This window comes from Macadamia integrifolia, chromosome 7, assembly GCF_013358625.1.
Source record: "Macadamia integrifolia cultivar HAES 741 chromosome 7, SCU_Mint_v3, whole genome shotgun sequence".
Lineage (NCBI taxonomy): Eukaryota > Viridiplantae > Streptophyta > Magnoliopsida > Proteales > Proteaceae > Macadamia > Macadamia integrifolia.
In genome coordinates, this window is record NC_056563.1 from 18,030,922 (window position 1) to 18,046,249 (window position 15,328).

The 15,328-nt window shown below is 39.6% G+C and overlaps 1 protein-coding gene across 5 annotated transcripts in view; it reads right to left on the bottom strand.

Moving 5' to 3' along the window:
* LOC122085149 (MADS-box protein JOINTLESS) overlaps window positions 1-15,328 on the bottom strand; it is a 63,902-nt gene that overhangs the window by 5,637 nt on the left and 42,937 nt on the right. For 4 of the 5 annotated variants that reach the window (XM_042653606.1, XM_042653604.1, XM_042653603.1 and 1 more), the window contains one exon: window positions 6,029-6,180. The exons of the other annotated variant lie outside the window; for it this stretch is intronic. In XM_042653606.1, the coding sequence (XP_042509540.1) occupies window positions 6,029-6,180 (152 nt within the window). The remainder of the gene's footprint in view (window positions 1-6,028; window positions 6,181-15,328) is intronic. 5 annotated transcript variants of the gene reach the window in all.

Sequence of the window (15,328 nt, forward strand, 5' to 3'; positions counted from 1 at the left end):
GAGTGGATAAGGTTCCTAACCTCTGGGTCATATAGAAGCAAAGAATGACTCGCCCCTCTATCATCTCAATGTCTAATCAACAAATCACCCTATTGTTGATTGGAATAGTAGGAATATTGGTCTCTCGTTTATTCATACTAGCTCTTTTAAGGCGATGCACAGAGATCTTTGGCTTGACCTTGGAATAGTTGGTCTGTCTACTATTCCTTGGTCTGTCATAGGCGATTTTAATGCTACTTTGTTATCTAATGAAAAGATCAGCCCTAGAAGATTTAATTCAAGTTCTGCAATGGAATTTCAGGCTATGGTGGACTCGTGTCAATTAATTTCTGCTCCCTCTTAGGGAAATAAATTTACTTGGATGAATAATCGCAAGAGAGGTCATGTGGCTACTGTTCTGGACCGCAGCTTTTGTAATGGGAAATGGATTGACTGTTTTAATAGCATTTTTCAACGGGTACTTCAGTCCACTATTTCAGATCATGCACCCAATTTGATCTTATTAGATGTGATTCCGAAACCTACAAGTGTCCCCTTTCGTTTCACAACTTTTGGATGGAGGATGACAACTTCCTATCAGTTGTCAAAGAAGCCTAGGATATTCAGATTGGTAGTAACCCAATCTATGTTCTCAATGAAAAGTTGAAACATGTGAAGATGGCCATCAGGCCCTAGGCAAAGCAAACTTTCCCTAATTTAAATTCTATAGTGTAGAAAGCAGCTAATGATTTGAAAATCATTTAGGATGAAATTGAGGCTTCGGGAATGTCTGACGAATTATTTGGTAAAGAGGCTGAAGCCAAAACTATCTATCTCAAGGCCTCCCAAAGACAAGCTCAACTTTGGTCTGAAAAATCCAAACAGAAGTGGATCAAGGATGGTGATGGTAACTCTGTATTTTCACCTCTCTGTGAAAATAAGGCGGGCTCGCAATCAAATTAGATCGCTTCAGAAAGATGATGGTTCTTGGAAATCTAATCAGCAGGCTTTGAAGTCCTATATTTCTAGCTACTATGAATCCTTTCATGGGGCTGCGCAGGCAATTACCCAGTGGGAGCTGTTGGACAATATTCCTCAGGTGTTAGGGGATGGAGAGAATGATACTTTGGTAGCTGTTCCTTCCAAGGATGAGATTACTAAAGCAGTTTGAGATCTTGACCTAGATAGCTCTCCAGGTCCGGATGGCTTCTCAGGTAACTTCTTCCGTCGCATTTGGGACATTATGAATGTTGATTTTTACCGAGTTGTGGTTCATTTTTGCAGGGTGGGTAAACTGCCTTTAGGGGTGAACAACTGTTTTGTTACCCTGATAACCAAAATTTCTGGTGGCCAATCTCTTAAAAATTTCCACCCTATTTGCATGGGAAATTTCTTCTATAAAGTCCTCTCTAAGATCTTAGTTTCCATACTTTCTCTGTTCCTTCCCTGCATGGTCTCTGAGGAACAAGGAGTTTTTTCAGCAGGGAAAAGTTATCTCCTCTAATATTAGCCTTGCCTCTGAATTGGCTAATTTAATGCATTCTACTATGAGGGGAGGGGGTATGAGCATCAAGCTTGATGTTCAGAAAGCCTTTGATACTCTTTCTTGGGAGTTTCTATTTGCTACTCTTTGTAAATTTGGCTTCTCTAACCGTTGGGTTTTATGGATTCACAAGATTCTCGTATCTTCCAGAATTTCAGTCCAGGTGAATGGTGGCCTTGTTGGGTTCTTTGGCACTGGTCGTGGTCTTCGCCAAGGAGACCCGATCTCTCCCAGCCTTTTCATTTTGGCTGAGGAGGTTCTGTGCAGAGATCTTAAGACTTATTGGAAATGGGGAAATTGAAGGCTCTTCCTGGTCCTAGAGGGGTAATTACTCCTTCTCACCTTATGTTTGCTGACAATGTCTTTGTATTATGGATGCCTCTGCTTCATACGTTAGAAATCTCTAAAGCTTTTTATACAGGTATCAGGAGTTCTCTGGTCAGCATATTAATTTGAACAAAAGCAAGTTATTTTTTGGAAAGGTGGCGCCGCACAAAAAACAGTACATCTCTGATCTCTTGGGAATTCCTTCTTCTGAACTTCCAACAAAATACTTGGGTGTTGAGGTTTTTAAAAGGGTTTCTCAGAAGCACTTGCTGCCCATAGTGGATAGAATCAAGACTAAGCTGGCGGGTTGGAAGGGAAAACTTCTTTCCCTTGCAGGAAGAGTGGAATTAGTCAGATAAGTTATTTCTAGCCATTTGATCCATAACTTTGCAGTGTATTGGTGACCTCAATCTTCCATTAACACTATAGAGCGATGGATGCGGAATTTTATCTGGTCTGGCGATGTTGAGAAGCAAAGGAAGATTGTGGTCAAATGGGATAGCATACGCAAGCCTAAACAGGAGGGTGGTTTGGGAATCAAGTGCATGCGAGATGTCAATAAAGCCTGCCTGTGTAAGCTTGCCTAGCAAATCAAGCACGAACACTCCATCATAAGTAAATTTTTCAGGGCCAGATTTGTAAATGCAGATGGCACTCTGAAACTTGGCTATAAGTCTTCCTCAATTTCTCCAAGGCTAAAGAAGGTATGGCATTTTATTTCAGACTTTGAAAGGTGGTCGGTAGAGGATGGAAAGAATATTAATTTTTGGCTTGATAGATGGATAGATGGAAGGTCTCTTGCTGAGAATTCAAACTTGAATTTGGCTCTTTTCAAAGATATGAATATAAAAGTCGCTGACTTCATTATTGATAATAGGTGGAGCTTCCCTCATGTAACCTCCCGATTTTTAAAAGAGTCTTTTATCAAAGCTTCCCATATTCATGTATCCGATGCTGTTGACGTGTCACTAGACGCTAGCCCCCTCAGGTGCCTTCTCTATTTGTTCGGCCTGGGAGGAAATAAAGAAAAAGAACCCCAAAGTGTCTTGGTTTTTCTTGGTCTGGAAGTCCAAACTTCAGCCTCGCCAGGCAGCCTTTGGTTGGCGGTTTGCTCACAACAAATTGTCTATTGATGATGAGGTTTCTAAGCATGGAGTTCAGATGTCTTCGAAGTGTGATCTCTATGGTTCAGCGGAAGAATCTAGAATCCATCTTTTCTTAAATTGTAGTTATGCCTCCTTTCTTTGGCAAAATTTTTGTGATCTTTTTGGCTTTCATTGGCCTTCTTTCTTCAATATTGAAGATCTTTTCTTATGGTGAAAGAGGAAAGCAAATCAGGTCTCATTCAAAGGGGTTTGGAACTGTGGGGTGGTTCTTATTCCCTATTTCCTGTGGATGGAAAGAAATGCAAGACGCCATGATGGAATGGCTCATCTTTGTGAGCAATGTCTCTATTATTCAAGGTGAACTCAAATCTCTTTCTTAAGTTTATACAAGGAAAATCCTCTCCATTTCAGATTTGTTATGTGCTAGGCGCATTGGCATTTCTAGATTTGTTGGAAAGCAAAGTGATCCTATGGAAGTTTATTGGTGCCCCCCTCAGTCAGGATGGACCAAACTGAACACTGATGGATGCTCCCTTGGAAACCCTAGTAAGGTTGGCATAGGAGGTGTCTTCAGAAATAATGAAGTGGAGGTCATCTTAAACTTCAGGGAAGCAATCGGGTTGGAAAAAAAATTTGAAGCAGAATTTTCTGCAGTGATTTCTGGGATCGAGTACGCAAGAGCTTGGGAATTTCAGAATCTTTAGATAGGAATTGACTCTGTGGCTGTGGTGACTCTCCTCTCTAGAGGCTTAGTCCCATAGTTTGTCTTTCAAAGATGGAGGGGGCTGCAATCATATTTGTCTTCCATAGTTTGGAAGATCTCTCACTGTTTTCATGAGGCGAACACCATCGCAGATTTCTTGGCGAACTCAGCTACAAGACATGATACTTCCGACCCTGTGGTTGTCTGGCCGCCTTTGACGATTTTGGACCTTGAGCAGGATGCAAATTTGCGTCCTCGCTATAGATTCTTGTAATCTTTTTGGGTTGATCTTCTTGTTGGCTTTCCCCTACTAATGGCAATGTCGAAGGTGGGGGTTTAGTCTTAAGATTTTCTTCATTCTTTTTGTGTTTGGTCTCTTTGTACTACATTTTTTCTATTATTTCAATTTTTGGATCTCTTAGCCAAAAAAAAAAAACAGATGATGCAGATGCTGGGGCATCCTCACATATGACTAGGAATCCTGTTAAGATTCACAACATTCGTCCCTATCTAGGAAGTGGTACAATGATGGTTGGAAACAGATCTTTCCTTGATATAAAAATTTTAGTGACTCTAGTATTTCTTCTAACAGCAAAATTTTGCTATTGAATAATGGGTTATATGTTTCAAACAGGAAGAATAATGTACCATAAGTGAGTCAGCTTACCAAATATTTTCCACTAAATTTTGAATTCTCTGGCACTGGTTTTGATAAAAAGGACAGGAAAATGGCCAAGTTTGAGGAGTAATAGATGTATCTCACATCTTTCCAACTCACAAGAGGTTATCGAAGCCAACTCAGAACAGATTACAGAGATCACAGCCAAGAGGATATCACAGCTAAGATACCCTTCATGTATAAAGTGTATTCTCTTCATTTGGTAAATTTCAGTACCACAACTGCACAATCCGCAACTACAATGGAAAGGACCTTAGGTATAGAGATAAAACGACTACTTGAGATTCTTGTTGTTCAAACAACCAACAGTTTCTATACAAGAATCTTGAATGATCATGTCCAACACAGACCATATGAGTGCTCACATTTATATTCTGCAATTCCATCGCGAAATATATGGTATGACAACTGTAAGAACAAATTGCCCAATTTTGTCTTTAATTGTGAAAACCTTAAGGCAACCATCACATACAAAAAATATCAATAAAGTCGATCTTTATTGAAATGGATTTGGACACGCACGTGATATTTTTTATATATATGTATGTATGTATGTATGTATGTATATACATGGTTCAAAGTATTGGTCCGTATTATATCAAATCGGCCGATATGTATCGGTATCGGTCGATATCAATACAATACACTTAAAAAAATGAAGTGTATCCTTGCATAACGATATGTAAGATATATATCTACTGAATAAAGTAGGTAGTTGTATGTCTTTATAAAGGTTTTACATATAAATAAACTCTTCCTTTGCTCTAGTCTCATAAAGAGATTGAGAGATCTATTTTATATTCTATTTTTCTCTTTTAGCTTTACCATCTTTGCCCTCTATTCTTATATTAGCTCCACCAAGTTACAAGTAAAAAGAAATGAGGGCAAGTAACACTAATTTAATATATAGTAATTTGAAGATTTATGATTAGGGAATGAACTTAAAATCTTACATAATATGATAATCGTTACTTCTCCCATCGAAATCAAAATAATTTGACACTTCCATTTCTGCCATTAGTTTTTCTTCCATTTACTTCAAAACAGATTGATCCTCTATATTTCTCCATTTCTAACAAAAAATAGCAAACACTTCCAGTGGTAATGTTGCCGCCTGAAAACTTTATGGTTTTCCTTTTACTTTACTTTCTATCGATCCAATATTGAATTCCATCCATACATCAAAACTCAATATCAGGTTACTTCACTGACCAAGGATTCAATCTCCTCTATCTCATTGTAATCTTAGACTTTTAAGCATATCCAATCTCTCCAGTTTGTCACAGCCGACTAGGGCTCTCCATATATATTCTTCATTCTATGTAATCGATGTTAAGTTGGAATACAAAAAACAGTTGTGCATTGCTATGGTATTAGAGCAAGGTTTTTCCAATGGCTTGTTTTCAGTTTATGCACGACAAGTTGAAGCTCTGTGCACATGACATCCAATCTCCCTAGTTTGTCACAGCTGACTAGGGCTCTCCATTGTAAACTATATAGTCTTCTTTCTATGTAATCGATGTTATGTTGGACTACAAAAACATTTGTGCATGGACACTTTCCTACCCCAATTGCAACCAAACTGACCTTCAGTTTGATTCTAATTGGATACATTTTCCAAGAAGGAGAGGGAATAAAGAGAGAGAGAGAGAGAGAGAGAGAGAGAGAGAGAGGTTATAATTAGGACTCACCCCAGCTTCAAAGAGGTATCAGAACTGTCATTATCTTGAGGTGGACCAACGGAGCTGCAGATATTAGTAACTGATTCTGATGATTGGCCTTCTTCATGGACTATGTTTTCAGATTCATGGGCAAAATGCCTCCGGCCTTTGGACATGTTCATCTGCAACCAAAAAAGCTTTCAACTTCAGACCAAGCAAGTAGGACAAAGAAAGGGAAAATCAGTTTTCTACCAAATCCTCAAGTTTGTCTAATATGAATCTATGTTATATATTCTTACTCTAATTCTTGGTCTAATAAATGTTCTTCACTGACAGAACATGTATGTTAGGGTTTATAATTCTGTGATTTTATTCCATTGAAGAGAAGAATAAATACACAATCGTGAGCTAGGACTTACCATACACATGCGATATGGGTTTCTGACTTACCATACGCATGTGATATGGATCCTAGTATACAACGTAATGGAAAAATACTAATCCTAGTATACAAGGTAACTAGGATATGCTAGAATATACAGCTGGGATCCTACATGGATTGATACACCCCCTCAAGATGACAATTCGACGGGGTCGGATTTTCAGTTTGTCACAAAGAAACTGGAAACACTTGGAAGGGAGACCCTTGGTGAAGATATCCGCAACCTGATGAATAGTGGAGATGAACTGAACCTGAAGATCCTTTTTGGCCACCTTGTCACGAACAAAATGGAATTCGATCTCCACATGTTTGATACAACCATGGAACACCGGGTTTGCAGAGAGGTAAGTGGCCCTCATATTGTCACACCATAATATAGGGGGGGGCGGTGAAGGGAAACACCAAGCTTGCGAAAGAGGGATTGGAGCCACGTTAGTTCAACAGCTGTATCGGTATGCTGGTTGCGAGAAGACCAAGACAGAAGATTGGATCCCAGAAAAATCGCATAGCCCCCCTTAGACTTGCGATCATACGAGTCACCAACCCAATCTGCATCAGAGAAAGCCAGTAACTTAGGAGGAGAAGACCGATCAATCAGGAGGCTATGGGTGCTAATGTGCTTCAGGTAGCGCAGAATGTGCTTAACCAGAGACCAATGGTTCTCAGTGGGAGAAAGCATTTATTGGCAGGCACAATTGACAGCGAATGAGACATCCGGCCTGGTGAGATTGATGTACTGAAGGGCACCCACAATGGAGCGGTAGTGCGTGGCATTGGAGAAGAGAGCACCCCCCTATCTTAGATGTCCCCGATGAGGTAGGGATGGGGGTGTGGACAGGCTTGCACTTGGTCATGCCAATACAGTGAAGGAGGTCAATGATATAACGCTATTGTGAGAGAAGAAGACCCTTGCTATGAGAGACCGTCTCAATTCCCAAAAAATAATGTAGGGGACCAAGATCCTTGATGGAGAACTCCTGAGAGAGCTGGCCAAGCAAGGAATCAACATGGGTGGAGGTACTGCTTGTAACAAGAATGTCATCAACGTAGACTAATACATAGGTCACAATCTTTCCCTGTGAAAGTACAAATAAAGATGGGTCCGTTTGAGAGGCATGAAAGCCTGATTGGAGAAGGAACTGAGATAGGCACTAGAACCAGGCACGAGGAGCTTGCTTGAGGCCATATAAATACCGTTGAAGCTTGTAAACATGATCAAGATGAGAAGCATCCTAAAAACCAGGGGGCTGAGTCATGTACACCTCATTGAGAAAACCGTGGAGAAAGGTGTTGTGTACATCAAGTTGACAAACTGGCCACCCACGAGTGATAGCAAGAGAAAGCACGGTTGTACACACCAAATTTTGTCCCCCCCTCGGCAATGATGAATTACGGGTAATGAGGAGACATATTTTCTCTCTCGAAAAGAAGTTGAATTTTCGGCACAAATCCAAACTATCCCAGAACTAATGATTGGTCAAAATTCAAATGATGCGGGGAAGATGACCGGAAGTGGTCATTAATACCTTTTGCCAGAAGACGACAATCAAGCCTAGCAGATGCTCAATCCCCATATCATTGGAAAGTATTTGGAAATACGGTCTCATTGATATCTTGTATGAAAAATACGGATACCCAGATGTGCCATAATGCCTACTTGAACTTTGAACCAATTAAACCAAAATAAACCAAACCCTAAACCAGACCAAACCTTAAATCAGACACAACCCTAAACCAAACTAAACCAAACCCTAAACCACACCAAACCAAACCCTGAATCAAACCAGACCAAATCCTGAACCAAACCAGACCAAACCCCAAACCAAACCAACCTAAACCCTACCAACCAAAACCAAACCAAACCAAATCAAGCTAACCCAAACCAGACCAGGCACTGAACCAGACCAAACCCTAGAATAGACTAGACCCTAGACTAGACTAGACCAGACCATAGACCAGACCAAACCCTGAACCAGACCAGACCCTGAACTAAGACCAAACCCTGAACTAGACCAGACCTTGAACCAAACCAAACCCTAATTTAAACCCTAAACCCTAATTTAAACCAAACTCTAATCAAAACCCTAAACCCTAATTTAAACCAAACTCTAATCAAAACCCTAAACCCTATTTAAACCAAACCCTAAACCCAACTAGAACCCAAACCTTAAACCCTAAAATCAAAACGTTAATCCAACCTTAAATTAAACCCTTAATTAAACCTTAAATCAAACCTATAATTAAGCCCTTCATCAAACCATAATTCAAACTTTAATCAAACCTTAATCAAATTAAAATTAAATCTTAAAATCAAACCATAATCAAATCTTATAACCAAACCATAATCAAATATTATAACCAAACCAAAACTAAACCTTACAATCGAACCATAAATCAAAACCATAATTAAACCCATAATCAAACCTTATAATCAAACAAAATTCAAACCTTATAATCAAACCAAATTCAAACCTTAAATCAAACCATAAATCAAAACCATAATTAAACCTTAATCAAACTTTTAATCAAACCAAAATCAAATTTTTAATCAAAACCAAAATCAAACGTTGAACTCAAACCGGACCCTGTCCAAAATCAGAACTTACCGACTGCTATTGACGAGATAAGAACTCCACCAAAGGCTACCGCCGCCCAGGCTAGGGAGTAGCCCTTGGTCTAGGGGAGTATCTGGAGGTGTAAAAAGATACCACAGGGTATTTCCAAGCTTTAAAAAGTGACACGTACCTATTTTCACTACACAACCGGGTGACACGAAGGGGGGGTCCGTGTAAACCCTTACATAATCCGTGTAAGGGCTTATACGGATTGTGTAAGGGATTACAAATCCGTGTATGCCCTTACACGGATTTGTGGGGGGCTTACATGGATTAGGCCCCCCCACTCACGGCTTTGGGTGTTGTCACACCCCTACACTTCCTCCTCTCCTATAAATAGTGACCCATGGGTCACTGTAAAACCCTGGGACAGAAAACAATAGGTAGAAAAAAAACAAGACAGAAAGCAAACAGAGAGTAAGTTCCAAAAAAGGAAAAAATAAATAAATAAAGAAAAAAGAGGGAAGAATCCTAAGCTAGTTAAAGTTGCCAAAAGCCCAAGGCCTAGGATGTCCAAGTCATCCATTTCAGGTTAGTATCAAAACCCTTGTTCAAATTCTTTTCATTTAAATTCAATATTTTAATTATGGTGCGGAAGCTCTGCCCAAAATCCCTGAGCTAATTCCAACCCTAGAAATACGGTGCGGAAGCTCTGGCCAAAGTCCCTGATCTAATTCCAACCCTAGAAAAATGACGCAGAAGCTCTGCCCAAAATTCCTGAGTTGATTCCAACCCTAGAAAAACGATGCGGAAGCTCTGCCCAAAATTCCCGAGCTAATTCCAACCCTATAAAAACAGAGCGGAAGCTCTGCCCAAAATCCTTGAACTGATTCCAACCCTAGAAAAATGGCTCGGAAGCTCTGCCCAAAATCCCTGAGCTGATTCCAACCCCAGAAAAATGGCGCGGAAGCTCTGCCCAAAATTCCCGAACTAATTCCAACCCTAGAAATACGGTGCAGAAGCTCTACCCAAAATTCCCCAACCTGATTCCAACCCTAGAAATATGGCATGGAAGCTCTGCATAAAATTCCCGAGTTAATTCCAACCCTAGGAACACGACGTGGAAGCCTTGCCCAAATTTCCCGAGTTGATTCCGATTCTAAAAATATAGTATGGAAGTCTTTTTAGATTCCCGAAAACCAGAATCCATAGTCACACCCTAGCAAAAAAACCTCGTCAACTTTCTTACCCAGGTGCCGGAAGTTTTTAATTTCTCCAAGAAAGAGAAAAGAAAATTAAATCGTTACCTTTAAGTCGAGGGAAATTATCAAAAAATTCACCATTTTCATCAATCATTATCATGTGAATATTATATTGTAATTTCTATTGCAATTTCATTTGCCTCATTTCTGTATATATTTGTTTTCGTGTTTATTGCATAAAATAAGGATTTACTGTTGTAGTTTCATGCATTAATTTTAGCATTTGTCCATCAAATGTAGTTTGTTATCGCATATGCTTCTCACATAAAATAACGATTATGATTTTCCTGTCATAAAGCATAGCACGTATATGTAGGTAAAATAACTGCATTTCTCATTATTTTATGTAAATTTCATTATTTCTTGTAAAATTCTTTCAAATCAGTTCATATATATATGTTTGCGTTATTTCATGTAAGAGAACTGTGCTAGCTTAAGCTGTTAAAATTCTTGGGGGAGATTATTAGAAATCCAAGCTTCTGGTAGAAAGACCGGGAATTCTGGGCGAGGTGGATGCCTAACACCTTCCCACACTCGTAACCTGACATGGACCCTATCTCTGGAACAAACCAAGGTATGAAGTCAAATTAGGGGATTCCTTCCTTTCGCAGGGAACCAACCCCTAATTCGAGCTCGATCCCTTTATCGAAATTAGGCTCCACCATAGGGTTCTAGGCCCTGAATCCTAGATGCCGACTCCAAAGATCATGCTTTCCCCATCTCCCCAATAGTCGCTAGACCATGCTTTGGAGGCCATTCAATCCAAGACAGGCCAAAGGTGAGAAGGAAGGATAGAAGAGAAAAGAGAGAAAACGACCAAAAAAAGGTGTTTTCCCTTACAGTGGCGACTCCACTGGGGACTGTCAAACTTTCTATACCAGAAACTTACAATGAACGTTAGAATTTTCTCCCCCTCATCATCATTGTGTGCAAACATCTCTGTACATTAGTTGCTAACTGCATCATGCATCATGTTCGAAGTGAAATCGGTTGACGAGGGTACTCCCTGTCGTGCCCGCACCCTCGTGGAGGTCAGTGCACGATATACTAAGTACTCTGAGATCAAATGATGCCCACTTCCTACATAAGAGTGCTCAACGTGAAATTGGTTGGCGAGGATGATTGTCGATAGTTCGAAATCCTCAGGGTGATAATACATATCGGGCCATTCTGAGATTAACTAATGGCCACTTTTTGCACTACACTTGGGCACACTCACTCACGGATACACCTGCCCCTATGATTATCCAACTAAACCCATGTAATGTCATGGATAATCACCGGCAAAGTCACACCCCTTGATACAATACCATCTGGTATATCAAAGGAACCACGTACCCATGATTCACTTTCAGTGATTGGTACATCGGTTCTGTCAAGGGTAACCTTATTCTATCCTATAGCCTTACCCATTGCATCTCATCATATAGGAACTAGATCATTAGACAACTAGGGTACGCCACAAACTGACTCAGTAATTGTTTGCAGTTCAAGTTAGAACCTTTCTAGCTTGTTTCATCTAGGGTGAGATTTTTCCTGTATATGTTTAAACCTGATGTGTTCTTTGACAATTGGGAATTGGGAGACGCAACTATATCAGTTTTGGTTCATGCAACTGTGCCTGTGGAGTGATTCCCACTTCACCACATTATATCAGCACGTGTTCCAGACTAATAATGTTCCATAAAACCAATCCCAGAGTCAGGAATAATTAGGTATTTCCATGATACGAGAAGAAACAAAATACCTATGTGAAATCAGCTGTGAGTTTGTTCTTGCGTGGACCAACTTGTTTGTTTTCCCACACCATAATTTGTTTTTAAATTAGGCCCTTAAAATAAAAAAAAGGAAGAAAAATAAAGGAGTGTGTGAATACCAACTGAAAATTGGGCCAAAGTTAGACACTTATTATTGAGAGGGAATTTGTGTGTGCATCATAAAAAGAAACAATAAAAACCTAAAATTTAAATTTCTTGGTTTAGGTCAAGCATGATTCTGCGTCAAATCAATTCCCCGCTGTCTATGTGGACCCGTCAAGATAATCGTCTGATCCGAGTCAGCCCTGAGAAGTCCTTACCAACGGTGGAACTTATAGTTCAACTCACGCCACCAAGTTTGCCTAGCTCAGTATCGTCTAAACAGTTGACGAATATGGATCCGGCTAGTGGAAGTCAACCAGATGCCCAAGAGAAAAGGAGAGTGGATATGATGCAATTAGAGTTGGAGGAGTTATGTCATTTATTCACCCAGTTTACCAATGCCAAGCAACCTCAGCAACAAACTGAACCCATTTCAACCCCAGGAGAACACAATTTTCACCAAGATGGGGTCCAATGCACCTCGTACCATATAGAGGCTTGTGGTCGAGGATGATGAAGAGGAAATCTGACTAGATCTTCCAACTGAACCCCCTAAAACTGAAAGGGAAAGAAAGATAAGGGAACAATTAGGAAGACTTGAAAAGTTACTGCAGAAGGGGAAAGCCGTAGATGCTCAAGCCACAGAAATTGATGAAATGGTCCTCTTTCCTGGAGCTCACTTTTCAGAGAAATTTAAGTAAAAAACTGATAAGTTTGATGGCAAGGGTGACTCGAGGGCACACTTGAAGGTCTTCATTAATATTTCCAGATCATTAGGATTTACTAAAGAACAGATGGGGCAAGCATTTTTGCTTACTCTTTCAGGCCCAGTTCTTCATTGGTTAACTCAGTTGGACTCTTCCCAGACTCAGAATTGGTCAATGATTATGAAAGCATTTACTAAGCAGTACTCTTACAACACTGAATTAGATATAACTCGACGAGAGCTAGAAACTGTTCGACAAGCTCCAAGTGAGGGTTTCAGGGAGTTTCACCTAAGGTTTCGAGATAAGGCAAGTATGATGACATCTCAACCTACTGAAAAAGAGCAAGTTGAAATGATTCTAGATAACTTCGCAAATCCCTATTATGATGTGTTATACAGTCAGCACATCGAGACATTCTCAGCATTGCTGGCAACAGGGAGAAGAGTTGAAAACCGAATCTTTAGAGAAGCACAACACTAGAACAATCCCCAGGGTTCCTCAGAGCAGAGTAAGAATACAAAGTATGATAAAGGATGTAATACAGAGGTGAATACTGTAACTACCACAAGCACCGACCAGCAGCCTACAGTGCATGCAGTAACTCTTAAGCCTGCTCCAGTTGTCATTAAGCCAAGTCGTCCAGCTCATAAAGGTTCAGTACAGAGGAGGCAATTCTTAGATTTGGGGATGCCCTTATCTGTGTGTTACGAGAAATTAAAGAAAGAAGGCCTCTTGAGTATGGTGCCTGCCCGTCCAATCAACGATCCTCCACCTCCTTGGTACAAGGACAATGAATACTATTATTTTTGATGAGCACATTTATGTGTGAAATCTAGAGTAGTAAAATATGCATTTTACATATTTAGAATGGAGCTACCTTGGGTTTTACTCTTTTTTTGTAGGTTTTATATTTTTAAGGCCTTAAGGACTATCGGGCGCTATATCTTCAAGTTTACACGTAAAGAGGTCCTATTTCTTTTTATGGTTACGAAGAAGACAAAATTCTGAGCAAGATGGACGTGTTCAATTAAAAGTACACATTCATTTGGTCACCCGTACAAATGATTATTCTTTTCGGGCCAGAAAAAGAATAATGGATTAAAACTAAACCGAGATGCAGAACCAGCCCATTTGCAGTTGTCCCAGAGGTACAAGGAATATTCCAAATGCCAACAAGGATCGATGGACCACATCCTTAAGTGATTGAAGATTCGTTTTTGGTAGCAACTACCTAGTGTAGTTGGTGAGCTATGGTGTGCAAAATTTCCTTGTTCACCAAGAAGTCTCAAGTTAGAATCTCATGGTTGTTTTTTTTTAGAGAATTTTGTTGAAGATTTCCTGCTTTTCACTCACTTAAAGCACTAAGGACATGGAGGGGATTTCCACATCAAATTAGAAGCAAGGAAAATAATGGAAGGGTCCTGCGCAAGAAGAGAAGAAAAAAAAAAGGGGAGAAATAAAGATTGTTCAAATCTTCTCTCTCCTCCACATCATCACCAAAAGATTGTCCAAATCACACAAAGCAAAAAAAAAGAAAATAGTCCCTTGGAGGGAGAAAAAGAAGAGAAATAAATTAGAAAAAAAAAATGAAAGAAAATAAACAAACAAATTATAGGAAATTTCTCAAAGTTTATTTCTCTCTTCTCTCTCCTCCACCTTAGCACTTTTGGTCTCAAAAGCACAACCAATTGTGGGTTTCTCACTTTTAGGAAAGAGAAATTTGTTACCCTACCTCCCCATTCCCTATAAATACAACTCATGTAAGAGGAGGGGAGACAATTCATTCTTCTTCTAGTTTTTTTTAGTTGCTCTCTCTTTCTCTTGCTCTCTCTTTAGTTTTAGTTCTTCTTTATCTTTTCTTTAATCACTTTTGTAATAGGTTTTTTTTTTATTTCAATTAATGCAAGCACTCTTTTATTTTTATTCAGCCCTTTTATGTTTATGATTTATGCAATTGAGTTGTAATTTTTTAAGTTATAGTTCTAGGCTTAGATCTAGGTGACAAGATCACAAGCCGTGGAGCAATTTTTTTTTTAAGATTTGTTTTCTCTAGTACTAGAAATTTCAGATTTGGTTTATTCCAGATCTGGTTTTTAGTACTGGTAGTATCTCAAATCAATCAAGTTTTTAGTTCGAGGGTTGAAGTTCAAGTAGGCTCCTTCAGTAGTCTTCTCTCCCCCCTTTCATTCCCTCTTCTGACTACCCTTTCTTTCTTAATTTAGGATTTTAATTTCAGTCGTTACATTATTGCTATCCCTTTCCCCCAAGGTTCATGGCTGGTGTATGTGTTGGCTTTGCCCCTCCTAGCCATAGAACCATCATTTTATTGTTTTTATTTTAATTGCCTCCCTTTCCCTAAAGCCAAGTAGAGTAACCCTTGTAAGAGTGACTCTCTGGTCAAGTAGGGAAGCTCATATTATGATGCATCCCTCGGGCTAAGTAGAGAAACCTACTTGTGAGTCTCTCTCTAGCTTTATCCCCTTTCTTTTACTTTATTTTTATTTC